This window comes from Ursus arctos, unplaced genomic scaffold (assembly GCF_023065955.2).
Source record: "Ursus arctos isolate Adak ecotype North America unplaced genomic scaffold, UrsArc2.0 scaffold_3, whole genome shotgun sequence".
NCBI lineage: Eukaryota > Metazoa > Chordata > Mammalia > Carnivora > Ursidae > Ursus > Ursus arctos.
The window spans coordinates 101,116,832-101,142,884 of NW_026622985.1; the positions used below are offsets into that span (position 1 = coordinate 101,116,832).

General features: G+C 55.9%; 1 protein-coding gene and 1 non-coding gene across 10 annotated transcripts in view; one reads left to right on the forward strand and one right to left on the reverse strand.

Moving 5' to 3' along the window:
* Positions 1-24,920, forward strand: part of DNAJB6 (DnaJ heat shock protein family (Hsp40) member B6) — a 71,402-nt gene extending 46,482 nt beyond the window's left edge. For 5 of the 9 annotated variants that reach the window (XM_026479231.4, XM_048212849.2, XM_044392280.3 and 2 more), the window contains exons 9-10: positions 13,841-14,056; positions 20,576-21,962. In XM_026479231.4, coding sequence (XP_026335016.1) covers positions 13,841-14,056; positions 20,576-20,658 — 299 coding nt within the window. In that variant the 3' untranslated portion in view covers positions 20,659-21,962. Of the gene's footprint in view, positions 1-13,840; positions 14,057-20,575; positions 21,963-22,042 lie in introns of those variants that run through there. The other 4 variants (XM_048212853.2, XM_048212852.2, XM_057304206.1 and 1 more) reach the window with 3 other exon arrangements.
* Positions 1,947-2,052, reverse strand: LOC113241542 (U6 spliceosomal RNA). Its single transcript, XR_003311619.1, has one exon. It is a non-coding gene; the product is annotated as a U6 spliceosomal RNA (small nuclear RNA).
* Positions 24,921-26,053: the final 1,133 nt, after the last annotated feature.

Here is a 26,053-nt window from a genome sequence, read left to right on the forward strand (position 1 = left end):
AGCATGTGCAGTCACAGGATAGAGGTAGTTGTTAACCGTTCCTGGAGGTTTTCAAGCACAGAATTGCTTGGTAAATTGAACACTTGACACTGTGCTCAAGAGGGGTTGACCTGTATGACCCAGTGGCTTACACGTAAAAACAAAGATAGGAGGTTCTCGTGCCGCCGCAGGTGTTTCTGTGGTCAGTGCTTGGGCATCCGGCGCTTGAGTGATGCCATTCCCTCAGGAAACATCGACTTCCACTTTCTTCTCCATCCACATTTCCTGTTTCCTTACAGTCTGTTGTAATGCTTCTGCTTTGATTTTAGATACTTCTCCCGATCTGGTCATATGGGTGACCTCGTGTTCTTCATCAGCTGTGAGAATGCTATTCCTTGAGCTGTAGTGAGTTGCATTAATTAGATCTAGACCTTGGTTCTGAGTATGATTAACAGTTGGGACTACAATAGGCCAGATAGGGTTTTTTTGGCTGAATTAGTTCCTACATCTTGACATTCGGGAGGGTAAAGGGAGGGAAAGTTACAACAGCTCTTAACCTGATCAGCCATATCAGTCAGAGATCTAGAAGTTAAAGCGATCACTGATTTCCAGAGACCAGGACTGGCAGGGACTTTGGACTTTCCCTTGTTAGGGAGAAGTGGACGTGGGCACCAAGAAGCCCATCAGCTCGCTTTTTGACCTTAGGTGGCAAATACTTTGTTCTTGCCTTTGTGTCAGGCAATCTTTAGACTACCTGGGTCGATGAATCATTTAGTGGGGAACCCCAAGGGGACTGTTGGTACTTTTATTTGTGTCTGAGCATTCAGAAAACGGAGGATCTGTTCTGGGGTTGGAACCGTCGGAAGAGTAGAGGCCCTTTGGGGGGCACCACTCACTGAGCTGGTGCTCGAGGAGTAAGCCCAGCATGGCAGTAGCTGTCCCTCTCCATTCCTCCTTGTTCACCTGGGACAGCATCATCCCCTGCTCCTTCGTGCCAAGTAATGACCAGGTGTGGTTTCGGAAGGCTTGAGGGTGCATCTTGGTTTACGACATTTCTTTGCAGTTCGTACCCCTGACTAGTAAATGTTCAGTTTCACAGTCCAGTGAACTGCAGTTTATTCCATACGGGATTGATATGTGTCAGGAAAGTGTGTCTGCTGTCATGCCCTTCTCCCCACCCCACCACCCTCTTTTGCTGACCATTGGGGACTGCATCCTGAATCTGAAAGCGTTCCACACATGGGTAGGAAAACACAGAGAACATAGGCCTTCGTTAGCAGGTGGCAGGGAGCCTCGTGGAAGGACCTTGGAGCTGGAGGTGATGTTGCAGAAGTCGGATTGGCTCCTTTCTCCTGCTTTGGGAGGACCACCTTACTGTGGTGTGACCCTCTGCCCCGCGCCCACAAACAGGACTGAGTGCACAGGCTGGTGTGGTGGGGGCGGGTGGATGGTAGGATGTGGGTTAGACTTCAGTCTTTTCCAGAGGCAGCCTGAGCAAAAGCGTGGCTCCTGGCGCTGTCCCTCCGTCCCCAAACACGCATGCAGTGAAATTGGGAGTTGTGTGGGGTCTGAAGCCTGCGGGAGGCTCATTTCTCAGGCATTTCCCCCATTTCGTTTCTATGATAATAGACTTAGATTGTTTTGAGTATCAGTACACCAACATTCCTGTTTGTGTACAGTTTTTAATGTACCAAGTTATGTGGTTGTGGTTCTTTCCTAAAGTGTTTTTTTTCATTTTTACATTCTTTATTTAAATTCAGTTAATTGAGATATAGTGTATTATTGGTTTCAGGGGTAGAAGTTAGTGATTTGTCAGTCTTCCGTAATGCCCGCCACCCAGTTACCCCATCCCCTCACCCTGCTCCCTGCTCCCTGCTAGCAACCCTGTTTGTTCCCGAGAGTTCAGACACTTACGGTTTGTCTCCTCTGTTTTTGTCTTATTTTTCCTTCCCTTACCCTCTGTTCATTGAACTATGGAACGTGTCACAAATTTGTGGGTCCTCCTTGAGTGGGGGCCATGCTAATCATCCTTGTATCATTCAGTGTTAGTCTGTGCGCTGCCAGAGCAAGCACTCTGAACAGTTCTTTCATTGATTTCCCAGCCTAACGTTTGGAGGTAAATTTCCCCTAAAAGGATATGAAGTAGTGGTATTTTCCCATATTGATGGTGTGTTCCATCATAAATGTCATGAATACACAGTATCATATGCGCTTTATACTTACACACATACATTAACAAAGATACTAGGAAAATCGGACCACCAGAACAAAGCTGTTCAGTTGTCTTTTCCTTCAGCTCTCCCTTTGGTGAGCTGACCCTCTTTGGCATCAAGGTGGTGGGGAGGACATGCCGAGGGCCTTACGAAGCCACGCTGCCTGGCCACTCTGCCCACTGCCTATGTTAGGAACGTCGCTGCTAATCACCCCTGAGCCTGAGCAGATTACCTCTTTTTTTTTTTTTTTTAATTATTATTTTTTTCTCTTATGTCAGTCACCATACAGTACATCCCTGGTTTTTGATGTAAAGTTCCATGATTCATTAGTTGCGTATAACACCCAGTGCACCATGCAATACGTGCCCTCCTTACTACCCATCACTGGTCTATCCCATTCCCCCACCCCCTCCCCTCTGATGCCCTCAGTTTGTTTCTCAGAGTCCATAGTCTCTCATGTTTCATTCCCCCTTCTGATTACCCCCCCTTTCTTTATCCCTTTCTTCCCCTACCGATCATCCTAGTTCTTATGTTCCATAGATGAGAGAAATCATATGATAATTTCTCTGCTTGACTTATTTCACTTAGCATTATCTCCTCCAGTGCCGTCCATGTTGCAGCAAATGTTGAGAAGTCGTTCTTTCTGATGGCTGAGTAATATTCCGTTGTATATATGGACCACAACTTCTTAATCCAGTCATCTGTTGAAGGGCATCTCGGCTCCTTCCACGATTTAGCTATTGTGGACAATGCTGCTACGAACATTGGGGTGCATATGGCCCTTCTCTTCACTACGTCTGTATCTTTGGGGTAAACACCCAGTAGTGCAATGGCTGGGTCATAGGGTAGCTCAATTTTTAACTTTTTAAGGGACCTCAACACTGCTTTCCATAGTGGCTGTACCAACTTGCATTCCCACCAACAATGTAGGAGGGATCCCCTTTCTCCACATCCTCTCCAGCAATTGTTGTTTCTTGCCTTGTCAATTTTTGCCATTCTAACTGGCGTAAGATGGTATCTCAGTGTGGTTTTGATTTGAATTTCCCTGATGGCTAATGATTTTGAACATTTTTTCATGTGTCTGTTAGCCATTTGTATGTCTTCATTGGAAAAGTGTCTTCATATCTTCTGCCCATTTTATGATTTGTTGTTTCTCGTGTATTGAGTTTGAGAAGTTCTTTGTAGATCTTGGATACCAGTCTTTTATCTGTAGTGTCATTTGCAGATATCTTCTCCCATTCTGTGGGCTGCCTCTTAGTTTTTTTGACTGTTTCCTTGGCTGTGCAGAAGCTTTTTATCTTGAGGAAGTCCCACAAGTTCATTTCATCTTTTGTTTCTCTTGCCTTTGGAGATGTGTCATGAAAAAGGTTGCTGTGGCTGATGTCGTAGAGGTTGCTGCCTATGTTCTCCTCTAGGATTTTGATGGATTCCTGTCTCACATCGAGGTCTTTCAACCATTTGGAGTTTATCTTTGTGTACGGTGTGAGAGAGTGGTCAAGTTCCATTCTTCTGCATGTAGCTGTCCAATGTTCCCAGAACCATTTATGTGAGCAGATTACCTCTTATCTGAGACTTTGGGGTTGCTCGATAGGGTGCCGGAGCACTAACATCAAATCCAGAGCTGGCAGAGAGGGAAGGGTGGGCTCTGCGTGTCCCGCCCACCATCTCTCCTTGTTTCCCTCGTCTGTGGACCGTTGGAAGGGTCCCTGCAGAGTGCGTTGATCTGTGATAATGTGTTCAAGGGCGTTGGGAAAGCATGAAGGACTGTTTAGAAGGCGTGAGGAAACGTTCCCACATTGTCCTACGAGTTGTTGCCAGTCATCTGTCCAGCAGGGATTGGATTCCCAGTTGGTTCCAGAGTGCCTGGCTGGGCCGGCTGGCCCAGTGCGTGCTGTGTGCTCACTCGCCCTTTGCGCCTGTTGTGGCCTTGGCCTGATTATCTTGTGCACCCCAGTAGGGGTGGTTTGCAGCTTTTACCCCCAGTCTGTTCTTGCAGGAGTAGTTGCGCTAAATTAGATTGCTAGAAGTTGAATAGTTGGGTTGCAACGTGTGCATGAAAATTGACAGGCATCACTTTCCACAAAGAATACTTCCCCGTCAACAATGGATTCCTCACGTAACTTGTAAAGACTGTCAGTGATTTCTAAACTGGACATTTCTTTGGTTAATGAATTGGGTGGAGCATAACCTATGTTTTTCCCGGTTCTGGGATCCATAGGTTCCTGTCACGGTGGGGTCTTAGTCCTTTGCCTGTTCTGTGGAGGGGGTGGCCCTTTGCAGTGGTCATCTGTTCATTGGACTTATTCTGTGGTCGTCTTAATATCTCAAAAAGCTGGCTTTGTTTTGACCTTTGGTTTAATATGCTACATCTTCCACAACCAAGTTTTCTCCCTTTCTCTTGTACTTACACAGGTATTTGTGTCTTTGCTTCTTTAACTTACGTGGAATATCTGTGCTGAAAACATCTGACTTTCTCCCAGATGTCTTTCCGTGTTCCTCTTACACATTTCCATTAGACATACAGCTGTTTTGGGACTCCTCTCTTTCATTCTTTTGGTCCTATTTTATGCCAGGATCACCCCGTGTCGGTTTGTAGTGGTTGCCAGAAGGCGCAGCTTGTATTCAAACCTATCTCGGGTGCTCCATATGCTTCGAAACGAAAGGCACGGTCACCTCTGGGTACCCACCCCTATCTGATTTCCTTACCAACTGGCTGTTGTGTATACCTGAGTGAGAAAGTAAGTTTTTCTATTGCCTTTTTATCTGGTCCCTTCACTGTGCTTTTTGGCCTATTCTGTTTTCATCTTACTTTATTTTTTAGAGGTGAGAGAAGGGCAGAGGAGGAGGGGGGGAGAGAGCGCACGAGAGAGCAAGAGAGAGCACGAACAGGGAAAAGCACACAGGGGGAGAAGCAGACTCCCCCCTGAGTAGGGAGCCCAATGCGGGGCTCGATCCCAGGACCCTGAGATCATGGCCTGAGCCGAGGGCAGACACTTCACCGACTGAGCCCCTAGGCGCCTTCGGGGAGAGAATCTGAAGCTGGCTCTACGCCCAGTGTGGAGCCCACCACAGGGCTGAGGTCCTGAGATCAAGACCTGAGCCGAAACCAAGAGTCAGATGCTCAACCGACTGAGCCACCCAGGCGCCCCTTGGCTTACTCTTGTTTTTAAAACTATCAATTTTTTATAGCTTAGAAAGCCCTACTAGTTTTCTCCTGTCCCCTCCTCCCCCCATTTTTTCTTACCTAATGGTTAATACTGAGAGTAGGGGTATTTCCTCTTGTTCTCAGTAGTCTGGTTTTAGTAGTTGATTTTTGTGGGAATATGTGCTTGGCTGCAGCTTTTTCTTCCTGTTAAATGAGAGAGCTGGGTGGTAATGCTGGATTCTCTGACTTGAAGTCCTCTAGGGCTCCCGAGTGTGCGGGAGGTCCGGTCCTGGTCTTTGTTTCACTGGGACACCTTCTGTGCTATGTCCTTAACGAGGAGAGGTGCCTTGCCTGCAAAGTCCTCTGCTCTTGGCCCGTTTTCCAGTTACTGGTATCTTCAGATTTTCTGCTGTTCCTGGTTTGTTTACGTTTTCTCCTTGTGGTTGAGCAGCTTGTGTTTCCTGTCGAGGAATGGCTGTCCTGTCGAGGCCTAGGAGCCACTGGTCAGTCTGTGGCGAGAGTTGCTTCTCTTTCCTCACATCTGTTCATTCTGGAAAGACTAGCTTTTAGTACTTTCCTATTAATGGACACCTGATTTTATCGTTTTTCTGTTTTCTTTGTTAGTTGCTCTGCTGAGTATTTACAGCCTTTTTGTTCACAAATTGGAGTTTTTAAAATTACTTCCAAGTTTAATGTATGAAACATCCTTCATTTCTGATGATTTTTAAGTCTGTTGTGTTTTTATTTCCATTCAGATTATGATCTATAAAATATGAAACACCTGTTTGGGATGAAGCGTTCAGAAACTGCAGGTTTTTACCTAGTTGATTCTGTGGACTTTGTGTTTTTTCCTCTCAGTTTAGTTATTTCTGTCCCTATTTATTTACCTTCTAAAAATGTTTAAAATACTAATCCTTCTAGAATTTTTTAGTGAAGTATGGAGTCTAGTTTTTATTTTCTCATATGAATGGCTATTCTGTCCTTTCCCCACTGTGAAATGTGATGTAATTCTTAAATAATTTGCCTTTGGATTTTTTTTTTTTTTGAAATCGCTCATGAGCATTCTCCTACACTGAATAAATTTGTTACAGATTTTTAGAGAGAGAATACCCTTAACTCGAAGCGTTCAGCTCTCTGAGCAGTGTGGTCTGGGGCCGACTTCGACTTGGGAGAAGTGCCTTCTGTGTAGTGTGAGCTGTAAGAAAGGCTCTAACACACGTTCACGATTCTCTGGGTCACCGAGTTTTAAAATCAGTATGTCCCCTAGTTCTGCTTTACATTTCCTTCTGGAGAGAATTTCATAGGAACGTTGTACGTGAGTGGTGCTCACTGTTGCGTGCACACGGGAGCTGAGCTTGGGCTCCCAGGCCCCGCGAGGCTGCGCGGAGGGAGCGCGCTGGCGCTGTGTGCCTTTTCCCTGGGTGGGGGGAGTGCAGTCCCCGGGTCTGCTCGCAGTGCATCGTCCTGACGCAGATGACTGCAGGAGTTCTTGGCACAGACCTGGCTTCATCTAAAATAGGTTTTTGAAAGATTTAACAGATGTCAATATTTCACAGAAGATGGAGTAACTGAGAAGAAACTAGAAAAATCAGATTTTATGAGTATCTGAACCTATGGAAGCAGAATGTTTATTCTGCTTTATGATGTGTCTTTTCAAGATTCATTTCAGTTACTGTTAATAATGTCAGCTGTCCTCCATCTCCGTGAAGTCTTGCTTCAGAGCTGCGGTTACTGAGGACGTGGGGCAGGCACGCAGGCCCGGCAGCCCGCGCGGGGCACGAGGGCTCCATTCACAGTTCGGGTGGCATTTTCCTCCTCTCTCCCCACGTCCTGTCCTCTTGAGGCCCTGCTGCAGCGGGGGTAGGGCCCTGTGGCCCCGGAACCTCTGCCAGGATCGCTGCATGGACCTCAGAGGGCCGCGGGGCTGTGCGCGGGGGGCCTTCCATCTTTCGCACCATTTTCTTGGCGTCATCCTCCGTCCTCTAATGGGCTGTAGGCAGGTGGTCGCAGCCTCCTGCGGCCAGGGCTCCAGACGTGACCCCTAGTCGCAAGACGGTGCCAGCTCCGGGGAGGGAGACAGAGTGATTTCAGATGGACCCAGGTAGACAAGCCACAGATGAGAAAATTAAGCGCTAGCTGGTTCGGCTTCGGTTCTGGCTTAGGATCGTCCTCATACCATCCGGACGCCACAGGATATGGTGATAGGAGAATCCCAGCTGATGGCCCCGTGTTCCAGGCGCCCTTGGCTTGCCTGCCACTCTAACACTTTCCACTGGGGCTGCGGGCGCTGCGGGGTAAGTGGAATCCAGCCTGGTCCCCCTAGCCCATCCACACGGTTCGTTCCGGATGGCTGTGCCGTGTGTGGTTTCGCCGGGAGGCCCTTCCACTTCACGAAGTGTCCCGAGCCTTGGCCACAACCACGTGTTTATCAGGAGGTTGCCCGGCTGCACTGTCGGTAACACCATTAGGCCTACGCCACGCACGAGCCTTTGAGGTCTTAACAGAGGCCCGTCGAGGACCCACCCCTGCCTGCCAGCCACGGGAGATGCACAGTTGGCCAGGCCTGGCTGAGGGAGAGGTGGCATATGGTGGCCACGCCATGGAGGCTTGCAGCTCCCTGGGGCCCGGGTGAAGGAGCTCTGTCCTTGGTTTTCAGCTGAAGTGGGGAAGCCAGCAGCACTGGGGTTCAGGGCCCAGCTTCCTTGTAGGCTACTTTGTCATGGCCCCCCACGTGGTTCACGTGCGCTCCGTGTCTGCTGTGCAGAGCGGCCTAGGCAGGAATTTCCTCCGTGTTCTCCCTGGCCTTCACCCCAGATCCGGGTTCCACGTACTCGAGTTCCCAGCACTACAGCCCCTCCCTGCCAGGGCCTGGGCCCCCCTGTGACGTGGTTTCCCTTCATGTAATCGGCCATGGTGTGCTTTCACTGCGTCCAATTACTTGGCGAACTAGTCCTTGCCTCCCTCCATGAGCAGGCGTGCCCGTCTGCCTTCCCAGTCCGGCTTGCATGTTGTCCCTGTGTCATGTGTCCACCCTCTGCTGGCTAGAATTGAGTTGTTCCCTTATTGAAAACCGCTCAGGGACCCTGTCGGCTTAGGACACATTTTAGATTCTGTGTGGTGCCTGTGTTTTCCTGTTCCTGTCCCATGCTTCTCTATGGCCACTCTGCCCTACGTCCCAGGCACGTCCTGGTCCATGCTGCTCCCTGTGCTGTTCCCATGTCCCTTTTTGTGCCCCTTGGGGGAACTGCCCACTCGCTGGTGGGCCTCCGTGTTGCTGACCTCCTCGTGGTACCGTCTTCTGTTAGTGTCCTCCACTGAGCTCTGTGAGAACAGGAGCCGTGTCCCACGCTGGTCTCCAGTGCCTGGCACAGACCAGGCTTTGAGGTTTGAATGAATCTTCTGATGGGCCAATGGTGCATTTTTGGATGCTCGTGTAATCTCACATTGTGTTCGTGGTATCCATGATTTGAGTAAGTATGGGATTAACCCCCCCCGCCCCCGCCTTGCCTGCACCCCCACGGAAATGCAGCCACAACCAGGGCTTCTTGGATTGTACTTATTTGGGAAAAGTGATTCTGTTTGTATCTAAGGAGTTTGTTTTCATTTGCATATCATCAAGCTGGAGCGCTCCCTGTGTCTGGACTCCATTTGGGGAAAGAGTGGAGGCATTGGATGGGTCGGCTGTGTGCGCAGAGCAGCTGCTGGACATTCCTCTCATAGCTTCTCGATGATTTCAGTGAGCTTTGGCTCGGGAGACCGGCAGACCGTGTTTTTGTTTTTAAATTTTATAACTCGGTGCTACGGGGCAGGACCGATTCTGGTATATTTAGCTCCCCCAGTGACAAAGATGCTTGGACTCTTGTGAGCATCATGAAGTTTAGTGAATTCACACACAAAAAGGCTTGCAGAGATGGTACCAAGATAGTAAGTTCTGTGTGGGCTGGAGAACTGGATGTGACTTCCTGTTTTCCAGGTAATTGTATTACCTTCTGACGGTACAAACTGGTAAACTCAAAGTGCTGAAACCCTGGTAGACGCCCTAGAAGAGGAAGGGTCTAGTAATTCAGGAAGCTGTACGGAGCGTTCGGGGAAGGCTGTAAGAAGAGAGAAGGGAAAGGCTGCTTTCAGGAAGAGTGACGGGTGTAGGGGATGAGGTCGGGGTGGCCGTCACAGTCTGGGTTTCACTCAGGAACTTGTAAGTCACGCCAGGGCATCCGGAGGATTCGGGAAGGTGCTCGTTGGCGTCGCATGGCGAGTTACTTCGCAGGCAATCTTGCCCAGCGGCGTGCCGCGCAGCCGACTCGGGCGTGTGGCCTGCGGCCCTGGCCTGGCAGTGGGAGCACCAGGGACCCAGCCCGGCCACATCCCTGGGCTTTGGAGCCGAGGTGCCAGAACAGATGCTCTGAAGACGGGGTGGGAGGCGGGGGTGCTCTCGCCAGGTCTCGCAGGCGGGTGCTGTGTTCAATGCTTCGGAAGGTAAACGGGGCTTCTTTGAAGTTGAGGTAAGGTAGAGCCAGTTCGATCCTGTGGTCCTAACCCTCCCTCAGAAGCTCCCTATTTGGTCCCCGTGAGGCAGGAGCGGTGGGGACCTGACGAGCGGTTGACCTCCCCTTTGTGACACCGTCCATTCTGACACGGGGCGCGGGCAGCCCTCGTTCCAGACGCTCCTCTCTCTCCTTCCCTCCCCGTACCTGAGCCGTGCTGTGAGGACCAGAGCCCCTGAGGGTTTCGCAGGCTCTGCAGCGGAGGGATGGTGTTGCCCTGGGTCTCCAAACGCTCCAAGTCCATTGTAACCCTCGTTACTCTTAAAACCAGCACTTGCATCCCCTTCCTCAAACTTGGGTCGTACGTGCCACCAACAGGGAGAGGATGGGGGCCTCCTGTTTCATAAACCTGTCAACACCTGCGAGCATACCGCACACCTAGTGGGCTCAGTGAGTGCTTGAAGGAGTTCATGTGGAGTGAGCCCTTGTAGAAATTTTCCAGTGAAGATTTCAGGCTAAGACCACAATGTAATCTTTGTTTCTCATTTTCGTCCTTTATCTCCTTTCTCTAAATCATTTTTCCTGGTATGTGAGACACCTTCAAGTTTTGTGGGAACTTCGTGGGGTCAGTGACATGATTGTCCCTGCTCCAGACCCGAGGACCTCAGGAGCTCCGCGTGGCGTGATGGGCCTGGGGGAGCATAGAAGTCACTGTGTCCCCGATAAGGGTCGACCGTGTGGATCAGGAAGAGAGCAACTTGAGGGACAGCAGGTGCTCAGCTGCGTGTCCTGCCCCTATTTCAGAAAGTGCTGTGTGGACCTGGCAGCCCAGCTCAGCCCTGGCCACCTGCCCTGATCACGCGGAATTCCCAATGCAGGGCCTGTGCAGTGGGGCTCGAGGCCTGAACTGCAGTGGCCCTAGGATTTGCCCAGGCCGGGTGCGGGGAGACGGGGGAGAGAGGCGCCAAGCCTCTGGCCGGAGCTGGTGGGCAGGCTCGGGCACTTGGGCGGGGGCCTCATGCCTGGGACCCCCCCCCCGCCCCCGCCGCAAATACCCTGGCTTCCCATGCGCCGAGTGTGTCCGGATCTGAGAGGCGTGGGAGACGCGGCGCCCCTGCCCAGAATCTGTGCAGCGGACAGAAACCTTCAACACGCGCGTGTCTGTTTTCTGTCTCTGCATATTCGAGGCATTCTCAGAATGTCGTCGAGCTTCACATCTTAGAGACGTCTGGTTTCTAACCACACAGCAAACCCAGAACCCGACGTGGCCCTGGAAGCCGGTGTGTGTGCCCGGCCTGGGCCTGGGGAGAGTGGGGGGGTTTGGTACAGAGAGAACCGAGGGCGGGCCGGACGGCCCAGGCCTGGTCCGTCTTCCCCAGACAGTGGCCTGTGTGGTCCTGCGGCGGCCTTCGAGCTCGTGGAGGCCTGTGTCCGGCAGCAGTGGGCCCCCTCTGCACTGGAAGTGATGGACGCGAGGCCAGCTGTCTGCGCGCAGATAAGCTCCCTGCTCTTCTGTGGGGGTTGGTCTGTGGCAGCTGTGGCTGCAGGTGCTTGAGGTGGCAGGGAAAAGGTGCCTCTTTCTCTGGCGTGTGCTGGAACGGCTGGTGGGGAGACTCGGATCTGAGTGTTCCTGAGGTGCGGTAAGTAAGCTGGGAAGGGTGCGGCTCCCCCATGTGCCCCGATGCCCGGTCCCAGCTCTGCCACGTCCGGGCCTGCTGCTCACAGAGCCAAGCCCACACGGAGAAGTACTGACTGTGTTCTGAGCGCGTGCTGACATCTTCTCCAGTGTTCCACTGTAGGTTACAAGGTGTGGTGGTGTGGGGCCAGGAGGGGCAGCCCGTTTGCCTTCAGAGGCTTCCCATCTCCTTACAAGGTGGAGAGAAGCTGAGCATGTGCCTTTGTAACGTTCAGGGCCCAGAGCTGGTTGTGGTGTCAAGAGTCACCCTATTGGCCAGCGCTCAGGTGCCACGGCCACAGGCCCCTCCCTGAGTGCGGCTCGCAGCCAGGGTGCCCACAGACACCGAGGTCCTGGCTGCCCGCCCTTCTCCACTTCCCACTGCAAGTGCAGGCTTGGAAGTCAGGTCACCATCTAGTGGTGATTCCTTATCGCCAGCTCCATGGGGCCTATGCCATGTATCTGGGAGTGATACTTCTGTTTTATTTGCCAAAAACAACACAGTGCCACATATCAGACCACAGACCCCCACCGAGAGGTGGGCTCCCCCCGAGTGCTCCCCTAGCCTCGACCTTGGCCCTGCTCCTGGGTGCCCCACTGACCGCCTTCCTGCTGCAGACAAGGGGTGGTCCTTGGGTGAGGCGCCTGCCCCAGAGCCATGTGACTGCTGGGTCTGGGGCGTCCCTGTCCTCTCAGTCATTGGATTTGATTCTGGGACACCTTGAGTGGGTTCAGAGGTCCTCATGGGAAAGTCTGTCCAGGCCTCATGCACGGGACCGCTGAAGGTTCCCTCCCAGCATGAAGGTCTGCCTCTTAAACAGCCCCAGGCTAGCATTTCCGTTTGGCCAGCAGGTGGGACATGTGCGTGGTAGCCGGGAGAGAACTGGGCGCTGGTCCTTAGTCAGGCCTCCCTGCGGGGCTGGGGGTCCGAGTGCCAGAGATCACGGAGCGCACGTGTTGGGTGCCAGTGTGTCCAGAGCTCCGGGGGATTTCAGAGGCTCCCTGCGTAACTAGAGACTCACCTTGAAAAACTTCTAAAATGCAAGTGGCACGACGCGGGCTGCCCCAAGACTTCCTATTTCTGCAGTAATTTCTGTGCGTGGTGTGGGTGCTGAGACCGTGGAGTCCTCCGCCTCTCACCATAATGGCTGTGACTCCAGCAGCCGGCGCTCCTGCCTGAGGCCAGTGTCCCGCCAGGGCGTGGCGGCTGGTCCTTGCGGTTCAGAAGCTGCTCCGTGAGAAGCAGTTGGGCGCACTGCAGCCTCATCTGGGCGGGCGCTCTCGTGCGGCGCTGAGCCTGGCACCTGGTACGAGCGGGCGGTGCGCCAACACCCGTGGTCGTAAAAGCTGGCGGTCCTGACACCGCGTTTCAGGAATATCTCCACAGCGCGTGCTCCTCCGACGAGGATCGTGGGAACGGGAGGTCATGCGCTGTGCCGGGCTTGTGGAGGTCACGCTTGGAGGGAGGAGGCCTTTCGGTTCCCTCCCTGGGCCTGGGGTTTTATGCGCTGGCTGTCTGGGTGTCTGATGACGGTCGCTCCCTGGATGGTAGACGCCCCCACTGCCCTCTAAGGGGCAGAGTAGGTACGAGGCTCAGGGAACGCCCCCTGGGTCCGTTGCTCCCTGAGATGGGTGTGACAGCATCGTTCCTGAACTTCAAACACCGACTTTCTCTAACCTGTGCGCCTGGTCATCAAGAGCCTTCAAAGAATGAAATATGCCATCCTTCAGTGACGATTAGAATTTGTTTTCTGGTTTTATTCCTAGTGTTTACCTAATGTGCAAAACTGCTTTCTACTTTTTAAATGACCAGTAGACACACAATTTTGAGAGCAATGAGGACTGTCCCATGTTGCATGTGTCTCTGGGGTGACATGACCCATGTGGGCGGGGCCATGGCTCTGAGCGGGCAGGGAAATGGGCCATCAGGCCCCCACCCCCCCGCCAGCCGACCCCTCCTCACCTTAGATGGACAGGTGCTAGGAGTCAGACTGCCTGGGAATGGGATGGGAGGCTGCATCTGGAGGCTTTTCCTTGCAGGGTGATAACCGCTGGGTCAATTTTGATGAATTTGTCGTGGGCAGTGTGGCCCCTGACGGGTTTCAGTAGGACGTGTACTTTCCTGACAACGCATGAAGTCGTCTGTGTGCGTGAAGGGGTGGGCAGGAGCAGCTGTGCCCAGGGGCCTGTCCGCTCCCGTCCCTCTCAGAAGGTGAAGGTCAGGCCCTGATAGTGCAGGCACTGGACTCAGATGCAGCAGCGTGGGGGCCCCCAGGAGAGGGCTGCGTGCGGGGTGGAGAGGGGAGCAGTGTGAGCTCACACCCGCCCCGTCCTGTGCTTGCAGGTGTGGCCGATGAGAACGCTCTCCTGGAGGAGTGCCGGCGTAGAGGCCAGAGCGCGCTGCCCTCCCAGCCCGCCAGCACCAGCGGTCACTCACCGAGGTCACACAGGCCGGCCTCCCTGCCCAAACCCGAGTCTCAGCACATGTGTGAAGAGGAGGACGAGCCAGGCAAACATCGGGCCACCACCAGCCCCTGGGACCCCTCCGTGCTCTCTGCAGGTGTGCAAAGGGAAACCGATGCGGAGCTTCCCCGCGGGGACGCCTCCCTTCCTTCCCGAGACCAGAGAGGACCGAAGTCGCTCCTGTGCTGTTGTGTCCTGATCTGAGCGGGGTGGGGCTGGGCGGGGGCACATGAGAGGCTGCTCAGAGCATGGTGGCGGTGGGAGGAGGCCCCTTGCTCTCGGCTCCCCTCCCGTGAGGTCCCCCAATTAAAACGGGGTGCCAGTCTTCCACGATGGTATGAAGTGTGTTATCTTCATGGATGACAGGGGCTGCTTTTACTTGAAATGTTCCATTTTGTCACTTTGCACTTAATGCTTGAGCTCTTGCAGCTTGGATGGGATACACGCTCCGAGCCGCTCACTGAACCCGTGGGCACCTTGCAGTCTCGGTGATGCAGTGTTTTGCGTTTGCTTCCTAGCCCCGGTGCCTTCACGTGTGCTTGGTTAAAAACAGAACAGAGCACCCCTCCTGGACAGCTTGTTGCCGCCTTCCTCCCAGGTGGAGCTGGCAGTGTTTCCTGCCGCTGGGCGCGCGGGCTGTTCACGACCCGTTTCTCTAGAGCCCTGGCTCTGCCTTCCTTCAGCTTCTTGCCTTGTAGTTCCTCATAGAGCCCAGATGGGTCTTTGAAGTGAATTCCCCATAGAAAGTTCTGGGTCGTTTCTGAGAGTATGGCTGTGCTGTAGCTTTGACCTGTGTTCTGAAGTCCGGTGTCAGATGAGTTTGAATTATTCATGAGTTTGACGCAATTGTGCCCATCTCGGTTGTCGCCACGGGGAGCAGCCACGGTGACCGTAGCGTGCTACGGGGTAGAGGAAGACATCATCCTCGGTCCCCTGTGTCAGGGTGACGTCAAGGTGTGTGCGAGGCTCATCCTGGGGGTCTCAGCAGAGCACGCCATCGCAGCCGGGCATGAGAAGGATGAGATTTGTCCCCTTCCTCCCCCAGAACTTTCTGTCAGGCACTTGGTCCCTCACAGCTCCTTCTGGCCCTCCTCAGATAAAGCCGGGGGTGTTTGTAGGGTTTTGCGGAGGACAGAAGGAATGTGCCACCCACTTGACCGTGGGTGTCCTGGGGCTTCGAACCACAGCAGAGAGTGTACACGGGGTTGTGTAGACGTGGCCGCCAGCTCGGGCCTTGAGTGGTGCTAACACAGACGGACCGCTGAAAGACATTAGCCTTTTCCTGTGTTATTGAATGAAAAATGGGGGGAATTGGAAGCGCCGTTTGAATTCTGCTTTGAATTGCATTGGCAATTGAATTCTGCAACTCATTCTGCCTTGAATGGACATGTGGACATTTTCCTGGGATTGATAGCTCCTGACACTGACTGGTCGTTGGGCAGGGGGCAGTGTGGTAGTCAGGGGTCGTGGCAGGGGGCAGACTGTGTGCTTGAACAAATCACCGTTTGAACGTCTGTCTGGTTGGAAGGACACCGTAAACCTACGTACTGTTTCGGAATATCCTAGTTCCCGAGAGTAAGGTGTGCAGAGATGAGCCTCCCTGGTGGAGTCGAACTCGCCAGACGGCCAGGCTCCCGGGCCGGGACGTGGGACTGTCAGCAGCAGAGCGGGCCCAAAGGGCATATCCTGAGTTTGGAACCAGACCCGTGCTTCCCAGGCGAAGCTGCTGCTTTGCTCTAGACCCCCAGAGACTACACCTGCTGAATGCAGAGTGAGTTAGCCCTACTGCAGACCTGGGTTAGCAGGTGAGTGCAGAGTGAGTTAGCCCTACTGCAGACCTGGGTTAGCGGGGTTTTCATTCTTCTCCCTGAAACCTCATGGTTTGGTCAGCTCCGCACCATCAGGTCCCCTCCAGTCACTGTTTTTGACCCCAGCACAAGTCTTAGAAGACGCAGGGGACGGACTTCCCTTGTGTCCAGCCCCCTTTCCTGGGCTGTGGAGAGACTTGGAGGCTTGCCTTGTATTCCCGGAGCGAAGCCTCTCCCTGCTGGGGTCGGGATGGCCGGAGCACCTTCCAGGGGGGTTTCTGATGCTGTCGAGTCACAGTGAGTAATGGAGTCTTGAAAAGAGTGTCAGAGTTAAGTCACCAGAAATTAAAGGTATGAATTCCATACAGATGTGTAGTGAGCTCATGCCAGACACTTTGGTTGACCTTCGAAGCAGCCCGAAAGGAAGAGTCAGCAGACTAAGTGAGAGACGAACTGTGGCACAAAATGGCAAAGTTGGACACAAAGCTGGTGAATGCCGTCCAGGGTAGTAAGACCGTCACCTCTCAGGGTCTCCTTCCTGCCGGCAGGATGCTTCGCTTCCCTGCACAGACCATTTGCAGCTCTTGGTCCAGTGGTGCAGATCTGGGTGCCAGCCAGTAACAAAGGAGGGCTGGGCCTCCTCTCCGGGCAGACTTGCCGGGAGCTCGGCAAGAGCCCTCGTCTCGGGACACCTGGACGCCTCCGGGACACCCTGTGTGTGCCACGCGGTGGCTCGGTGCGTGTTTCCGAGCCCTGGGTGATTCCTCTTAAGCACAAGCACACAGTAGGGAACTTGGTTCCCTGGGCGCCTCCAGGCCGGAGCAGCCACTAGACAGAGGGGCCGCTGGGAGGCCGCCAGTGGCCGTGCGGTGGGGAGGCAGCCCGGCAGCTCCGGGAAGGGATTATTCTGGGCTGAAGGCCCCTCTCCCCTGAGCTGTGCTCCTCACGACACAATTCGTTGCTTTTGGGAGGGCTTGCCATGCGGCCAGCACAGCTGAGAGACCTCAGGATCCGGGGGCAGCGCAGGGAACAGCGGTGTCCGTGCTCGGGAGGCGGGAATGGCCACGGCCGTGCAGATGCTGGTGGCAGGCGGTGTGGTCTTGATGGGCCGGCGGGGCCGTTTTGTGCGCGTGCTGCGTTCCCGGCCTCCTGTCCCGCCCGCCCTGCTGCATTTTAGGGGACAGAGGCACATCGGGGTTGCGCATGGCACGTCTCCTGGAGATGGTCGGCGTCCGGGACTGAGAAAGGGGTCGTGCTTTTCCCGGTGGATCCCGCACAGACTGTGGGTGTGTCAGAAACATGGAGCTGCTTAGAGGGAAAAGTAAAGTTACTCAACGTAAAACTCCACGAATGAGAGAATAGAATCGATCCTGTAACTTTATCTTATTTCCGTGCGTGGGGTTTGAAGGTGGCGCGCGAGCCGGGCCTGCTGTGGAGCGCTTGGCCTTGCAGAGCGCGGCGTGGCACCCGTGGCTCGGCTGCCTGGCGCCGCACGCTGGTGGCTGCTTTGGGCAGCTTTTGAAGTCGGTCTTTTTAATGATACTAATTTATGTACCTAACACGCTTCTCTGCCGAGAACGCTCACCAGGGCTTTACGACGTGTCTTTCCGTGAGGGATCCTTGGCGCTAGCAGTCTGGCCCGTCCACAGCCCGCCTGATGGTCCTGGTGAGGGGCGTCCGTGAACGCAGCAGCCGTGCAGGAACTCTGGGTGGTGGGAAGGCCCCTCTCTCTTGTATGCTTTGTCCTGGAACCCAGGTCCTGTACGAAACTGTCCCAGTGATTCTGCTTCACCGCAGACCCTGTGTGTCCACTGCCTCGTGGAGCCTGGGCGCATCCGCCTCACCTGTACGACCTGGGCATCCACCGCTAAGTCCCAGGGCTCTTTGGAGTCCTGGCCCTGCCCTGCCATCCCTGCAGTTTTAGATCCTTATTATCCAAAGGGTGTCCCTGTCCCCAGAACCACACTACCGCTTTGTCCTGGGGGGAGGGCCGTGCGTGTGGTGAAAGCTTGCTTTGCCGCTGCCCGGCTGGGTGGGGAGCAGGTGGATTTGGGTTTGTTTGGACGCCCCTCGAGGTTTGTGCCACAGGTGTGGCTTGGGGCAGGGTGGGGGGGACCTGGGAATGGGGCCCCGCGCTTTCAGACGGGCGTCTGAGGCTGGTCCCCGTGGAGCCTCTGCCCTGGGCCCTCTCCGAGCACCAGGCCCTTGGCTCCCTCGCTGTTGGCGCTCCCACAGACGGAGTTGGCTGTCGGGGTAAATTAAGCTTCCTTTTCTTGGTCGGCTCTGGGAATTGGCCTCTGTGGTGGCGGGAGAGCCCCGGGTTCCTCGGCTCTGCTGGCCGTTGGCAGCTGTCTTCGAAGGAATAACCGGGAGAGGTGGTTGGCCGGATCTGTGGCCTCGGGGTGGGCGATGTCCCCCACGTGCCCCAGATGCATGGGACAGGCACCTGCTGGCTGGGACGTGTCAGCTGGGTCACAGGTGGACCAGCTCCACACCCCCAGAATCTTGTCATTTGTGCTGAAATGCCTTTAGTTTGCCCCAAGTTATTTTTCTGTTGTCATCTTAAAGCACTGTGGCAGAAGTGTCGTGTTAATAAGGACTTTGAGGCGTCGACACCCCGCCCCTGCGCTGTGACAGCAGGCGTTCTCTGGGGGAGGGGCTGCAGCAGCGGCGGCTGCACCGAGCCCAGCTCTGCCCGGCTTGTGCCCTGGGGCTTCAGGGTCCCTTCTGGGCCATGACTGGAGTGGGGCCTAGGGCGGTCAGGCCGCCACGCTCTGTGGTGGAGGTGGGAGAGGGTCAGGGGCCACAGCAGGCGGCCCCATGGCCCCCGTGTTCCTCTGGGGCCTCTTGCTCCCTCAGCCTCGGTTGTCGTCATGGAGCCTGGACGCGACAGCTTGGTAGAGTGTGCCTGGGCGGCGCAGGGAGCATAGCGGGGACGGGACTTCTCTGACCTTGCTCTGACCGGCGTCCCGAGCCCCAGGGACAGGAAGAGTCTGTCCCTCAGTGGTAGGTTAGCGGGTTTTTCTTTTTCTTCTTGGGTTATCTTATCTTGGGGGAGAGGAGGCCATCCTCCCCTCTAAGAAATGATGCCCACAGTGAGTCTGAAGCCAGGGCCCCACAGTTGGGTGAGCCTCTGACGATCACACGTGAGGCCTCTGAACCCCACTCCCTGTGTGTCCCTTCAAAGCTGCTGGCCGCTGCCTGCACCACTCACGGCCAGCCTGGGAGCCCATGATGGGAATGATTCCCTGTGGAGGTTTCTCCACAGAAGACCCACCTGGGACCAGATGGGGCCATCTTGGTGTCACCTCTTTGTACCTCCCGTGTGTAACCACGTCCAGTAATGGACCCACCGACGAGTCCCCAGACTAGCTCTCATTCCCTGTTTGATGCCTCAGAGGCTGCTCTCCCTCCCTTGCCCCCCTCAATCATGGCCGCTTGGGCCCATTCCCTAGATTTGCCTCCGGGCGTGGCTGTGGGTGAGCCCTCTGCCTTCCCTCCCCCTTGCCCTAATGAGTGCATTAGCCCTTCGTCTTCTCCCTCCCGTGGAGAACTCTGAGCCAGCTTTCCTACACACACGGCCCTGGGTGACTTAGCGCCTGGCAGGTGTAATAGCCCCCAGTTGAGACACGCAGGTTGCGTGGAACCTCGGGTGCATGGGCTGCAGGAAAGGTGGTGAAGGACCGGGGCGTGGAGGGCCTCCTGCGTCAGTCGCGTGAGGCCTGGTGTTACTGAGGTGTGGCGTGCGGGCTCCTTCAGTGCTGTCGTGGGGTGAGCAGCCCGCCCTCGTAGGCGTCCCCTGGCAGCGGGTGGTGAGGCCATGAGCCAAGCCCGGGGCAGGTGTCTGGGGCTCCTTGTACGTTGGCTGTCGGCCCCCATGTAACTGACGGGACCGCGTGCCTGGGATTGTGGTTCTGCAGAAGGACGAGTGTCGTGCCCCCCTGGCGTGTGCTGACAGCCGCGTCTTAGTCCCACCCCAGGGGGAGGGTGCTCACAACGGGGCTGTGTCCTTTCAGATCCCGATGCGCTCACATGGTCTTGGGCAGGTTCGGGGGCCCGAGTGCGTCCAGGCCCAGCTCCACAGTGACCGGGCTGGTTCTGCCCCTCGTCCTGTCCAGTTGGGCACTGTTGCGTGGTTACCTGAGACCCGCGTCCCGCCCGCCTGCCGGCTCGTCTGTGCCGTGCCTCCACCACACCGTTTGCACCGGTTGTTTCTGCAGAGCCGAAGCCGGGCTCTCCGGAGGGTGAGGCGGCGTGTGTTCACCTGTCTCTCCTTCACCTTCGGCCAAGCGCACGTGAAGCCCATGGCAAAGGGACAATGGCAGGTTCTCATCCTCAGATGAGGAATGGGAATGAGCCCCCAAGAGCCCGTGGAAATGAGCCCACCCCTCAGCAGGGCTCGCCCCTGCGGCCGGGACTCTGGTCTGGCCGGGGCTGCCGGGAGCCCGTCCCCGGGGCGGAGTCAGCCCTGCCCGGGTGGTTGTGGGGGCCGCGCAGGGGTGCACAGGGTCTCTCGGGGGCGTGGGGTGGGGCTGTGGAGGGTGAGCAGAGGGGAGCGTGGGCTGAGCGCCCGCCCCCTGCAGGCCGTGGCGCCCGTGGAACCGTGTGGGAGGCTTAGTGTGCCTGCGACGACCCAGCTGGTGGTCTTGAGCTTCAGGCGCGGCCCCGAGAGAAGCCGAGACGCCTGACTTTCTGTCTTTTCTTCTCTTTCGTTTCTCCCAACACGGGGGAGTATTTGGAGACATGTTTGCCTTAGTGGGGAAGCAGCCACTGTTCTGCGCAGTGTTTCACGAGCCGTGTTTCCTTAGGATTCAAAGAAGGTGGCAAGAGGAAGAAGCAGAAGCAGAGAGAGGAATCCAAGAAGAAGAAGTCGACCAAAGGCAACCATTAGACGGACTCGCCGCCACGCCCGCGTGGCCCGAGCTGGCGCCCAGGCTGGCTCCGCGGTAGTGCGCCCGCGCTAGGTAGCGCCACCCGCTTTGCCACTGTCCCAGGACCACGCCTGCTCAGCACGGGACGCGGATGACGCCTCAGGCAGCGTAGGGACGGCAGGAGACGGGAGTGACGGTCGTGGGTGGCGGTGGCACAGGCGTGGAGCCTGCCGGGACTGTCCTCGCTTCTCCCAGCACTAAATCCGGTGGCGTCTCCTCTGGAGTGGTTAGGGGCCCAGCGCCTTCTTTTCAGCCCTTCAACCACGACACCGACTCCTGAGATACTTAGAGCTTTAGAGGTGTGACAGGTGCAGGCAGGTAACGAGTGTGTGTTCACGGAATGACTTCCCTTCCTCATGGCCGTAGATTTCTGGGAGCTGGCACGTAGTTAAGGGCAGGGTGACCGAGTGCTGTCGTGTATCGGGTCATAGCCGCCAGGGTGCTTGTCCTTCAGGCTGGGGGGGCTAGACCTTCAAGCAGCTCTACAGACTGGCCTGGCCACGTCCATGGGGCCCCGGGGGTGAGTCACTTTAGATATAAAGCCATTCCTTATACTTACCGTAGTTTTAATCTCTAGCCTGAACTTGACTTCAAATATTGTTTCATTTTTGCAAAATCCCATCTTTTTTGGCTTGGACCCTTAGTTCTTCTTAGCACACGCACAGGATCCTACAGAATTTTGTTGGGTCGGTGCCATCTCTGGCTCTAAGTTTGGGTCATGCTGGGGAGGAAGAGGTGAGGTATTCACACGCACACACACACGCACACACAGATAGGAACAAGGAGGCTGAACGAAGTGTCTCAGCTTGTAAACATTGACTCCTTTGCAAACATCATGTTTTTTCCTGGCAAGATTCTGCGTGGTTTCCTGTGCTTATGTCTCTGCACGCCAGCTGCTCCTTCACCCTCTGTTTTACTGACTCGGTCCTGCGCTGCCTTCACCTTCCCCGCACGCGCCCTGCCCGGGCCACGCCCCCTTGACACGAGGGCGTGCTCACGTCGCTTGGCAGTGGGGGACCTGGATGGGGTCGAGGGGCGCCAGTGGCTTGCATCTGTGGCCATGTCATGGGCGTGAGAGCCAGAAATGAGGCAGCCTTTGTGATTTTGAGACGACTTACAGAGAAGCTGGCTTTGTTTGGCTTTGCGGGGAGGTGGTGTGGACTGGGGTTGACTGCTCACTGTGGGAAATGCGCCCATGAAGGCGTCATGTATTTTCAGCGCTACCTACGTAAATAAAATGTAAACGCAGCATGCTCTGCTCAAACGTGACATCATTATTGATATCTGCATGTTGCCCTGCTGTCAGTAATTAAGAGTAAAGACTGTTCCTGTCTGTCATTTCAGTTATGAGGCCCAGCGCTCTTTGGGGCAGGAGGCTGGATTCGGGAGGACGAGACGATGAGTGAGGTGTCGTGTGAGGGACAACACTCCCACTGAGCTGACCTCGCGTGAGCCCGGCGGCCTGGCTGGCCGGGAGGGGGACAGTGGAGGACGTGGGGGACACGCACTGTTGGCCTGTCCAGGCCGTGGGTGCAGCGTGATGAGGGCCACGCTGTAAACCATGCGATTCTGGGATAAAGAGACGCACTCGCAGGACCGAGAGCCTCTCACAAGGGGACGTGTGCTCGCACACAGGGATCTGCTCTTGGCACCTGGGGAGGGCGTGAGGCACGTTTCATAGCCTTTGCCCCTCGTTGTGCTTCGAGCCCAGTCCCGTCGGACGCAGCATCTGTGGGCTGGTGTCTTCCAGCCTCGCCTGGAGCCAGCTTCCGTCCGGCTCCAGGGCCCCTGGTCCTCACGTGGCCCTGCGGACGGGCAGCCCATGTCCACACCCACAGTCTGCTCCCCCTCGCGCGTCCCTCAGTGAGTGGATGCCCCACGGCCCGGGGAGCAGTGTAGGTGCCTGCTCCCCAGGTTGGGGGTAGAACCTGTGTCTCCTCGCCACTTTGCGCTCAGGCCTGGCCCCGGCTACGGATGGCGCACCGAGGTCCCTCGGCTCGTGCGCAAGAGCGTGGGAGCTCACACCCCTGCTCCTGGGGCATCTGCCCCACCGCCTCAGAACGCGGGGTGCTGTGCCGTGGCCGGGTCTCAGCAGGTGGCTGTCGAAGGGCCTGGTGACCCCTGGAGGGGCCGCTTGGGTGCTGGGCACGCATCAGGGGTAGTGGAGGGCAGCATCCTCACCCCGAGGGGGCCCATCTGGGGGCAGAGCTTGTGGGACTGGGTTCCTGTGAGGAACCGCCCCCCACACCCCAGGGCCATCTGCCACCCCCTGGCCCCAGTGTTTGGAGGATTAAGGGCCGCAGATCTCACTTTGAACAAGTACTTCCACACATTTATTTTGAAATCCTTACGCATTCACGGGAAATTGTACGGACAGCACCCAGGGGTCCTGTGTGGCCCCACCTGTCCCTGGAGCGGTAGGGTGGCAGCAGAACCAGGAACGTGACACGGTACCATCTGGAAAAGCGGGTCCTGACGTTAATAAGTCCACCCCCAGGGCTCCTGACTTGGCCTCTTCCTGCCTAGCACAATGGAGGCTCAGGCACAGAACCTGTCTGCTCACTGTTTCGAGGGCCGCCTGCCCCCCACACCCGCTCTGGGCACCTGCTGCCCGTGCCTGGCTCCCACGGTGCCAGGGAGACCATGAGGCTGGGCTCAGATGGTCCTCCAAGGAGCCGCCGATGCTGGGCTCCCAGCAGGGCAGCAGGACGGGCCGTCTGGGCCCTGCGGCAACGCCGCGCTCGGGGCCCCTTCCCAGGCCTCTGTGGTTTGGATCTGCTCGCTCCGTGTCCCTCTGGCTCCTACAGACCCTGCTTGCTGACCAGCACAGAAGGTCACCCCAGCTGTCCTACTCACTCTTGCCTGCAGCTGGGATGCCGGCTAGGGCCCCCCACGTTCCCGTCCTCGTCCCGTCCACGTGTGTCGTGGTCCACATGGTTCTCAGCTGAATGTCGGGGGCTGGGGTGGCCAGGGGCCTCCTCCCAGCGCTGTGCCCGCCCAAGATGCCCCGGGGGGAAGGCGCTCAGAGCCTGGGCGTGGCGTGGGCGATAAGGCTGATGCCTTCGTCTCCTTGTCAAGGGTCCAGGCTTCGCCACGGCCCGAGGCGGGATGCGCCCTTAGCGGAGGGCCGTCTGGCTCGTCACTGCCTCTGACCTACGGCTTCTCCGAGGGATCCTCACGCCATCGATGTTCATCCGCAAACAGCTCCAGCATCGTGTCCCAGTCAGGGAGTCATCCCGCAACCACGTTCTGCCCCAGGCCCGCCTGGGACTGTGCCAGGGCCACCGAGGCAGCAGCGGGTCCCCCTCCCAGACGCCGGACAGCGGCCGTGTCGGGAGGGACGAGCTGTGTTCCTGGAGACACCCACGCCGCCTTCGTCTGCTCAGGCTCTAGACCCGGCCCCCGACGCCTGGCCCCCGCCTCGCCTGTGCGCCCTCACCCTGGCCGCCGGACGGGCTAGCTGCGGCCTGTCAGCAGCCAGCGCATCAGCCTTCATTCTTTGCCTTTTGTCTCTGGGGTTTTATAGGTTTTGCTTGATCAACAGCATTCGTTCTTAGTGAACAAACGGAATTCAGTTTTTATGGCATGAGAATTATTGTTTCTCTGACCGACTAGCCATTACACGGTGACACAGGGTGGCCCCGGATGACACAAGACAATGAATCTTCCCTGTTCCCGAGAGTGAGTTTGATGGATGGGGTAGCAGTCAGCCGTCTGGGTCTGGAAGGATGCGGCTGGGCTTACAGAGATCCTGAGCTTTTTCCTGGCCAACAGCCTAATTGGGGACGTCTCTTCTCAGCCTGATGGAGCCCAGATGGGAGTGGAGGGGAGCCCTCCAGCCCCCTGCCTGCCCCTGGAAGTGCCACCTCCCCATGTCCCTATGCCTTGATCCCAGGGCAGCAGGCCCGGGTCCAGCAGCTGCCTGGGAGGGCAGACTTCCCTCCTGGGGGTCGTGTGGACTCTGATGCCACGTTTTTTAAGGTTTGGGGGCACCAAGGATATCCGGCTTTATCCAGACCCCAGGAGGTCACATACGTTTCCCAGAGTCCACAGAGCCGGGCGAGGAGCAAACCCCAGATGCTGTATCCCACATATCCGACATGCTATCCCTCTGCTTTCTGGGTGGGGACGCTATAACGATGAGTTCTCCCGGGTCCACTCTGGGTGTGTGAAGTGCACTTTGTACAGAGAATCCTGATAAATGCGTCTTTCCTTCCCAGGGCTCCGAGTAACACTTGGCGCTCTGGCTCCCTCCGAGGACAGCACGGCGGCCAAATGCTTTCTCTTTCCAACCCCCTAATGAACTTACGCATTTTAAGATCTTTCTTGTGTTCCATCCATTGAAGTCACATCCCAGGACACTCTGAATCTCACACCTTATCTATCCAGAGGGATGACGATACTGGTGACCATGAGGACATGTGTATTTAACAAGGGTTATTCCAGGACTCGGAGTGACTCTGGGTGCTGGCCTGGGCCTTTGTGCCTGTATGACAGAGGCTCAGCAGAGCGCTCTGGCCTGTGCATGCCCCATCCCTCAGGAGGGCACGGTGGCCCCAACAGTGACAACAGAATGTGCCAGGAGAGGGAGGTCAGTTTGCTCAGGGACCAGAGACATTAAAATCCTTTGGGAAAAAGGGGCTCTACAGATAGAATGAAAAGGCAGCACAACTCCCACATTCTCATTTCTCAGGGTAACTGCAAGCCCAAGGAATAGCAGGCCTAATTTCTGCATGACCGACAAAGACTGGAAACCAGGTCACCCTTCTCTCTTCCTGGGTCAGCTTCTGCCACCAGCTCTTTCCAGATCCCCACAGCCATTGGTCTAGTGGAGGAGGGGTCACCAACAGTGGATCAGTCCACCCATCCGCCCACCCATCATCCATCCACCCGTTCATTTACCCATCCATCTCCCTGTCCGTCCATCCGTCCATCCATCCGTCCATCCATCCATCCATCCGTCCATCTACTTTATATCCATCTATCATCCATCTACGCAACCATCCATCGTCTGTCCATCCATCCATCTACCCATCTTCCCAACCATCCATCCATGTATCCACCATCCCTGTACTCATCCCTCATCCGTCCGCCAATCAATCTACCCGTGCATACACCCACCCATTGTCCATCCATCTAATTCACACTGTATGTTCAACATGTGTCAAGCACGTTGGAGACATAGCTGTAAGAGTTGCAGCCCCATCCTGCAGAAGGGACAAGAGGTGATGTCCACAGGCAGGATAAGTCATCCCCAGCCCTACCCTTGTTATGCCCCTGGCCATGGGCTCAGATGGTTAGTACAGGAGGAATTCAGAGGGGCACATGCTGTGGGGGGGATCGAGGAGCTTCACA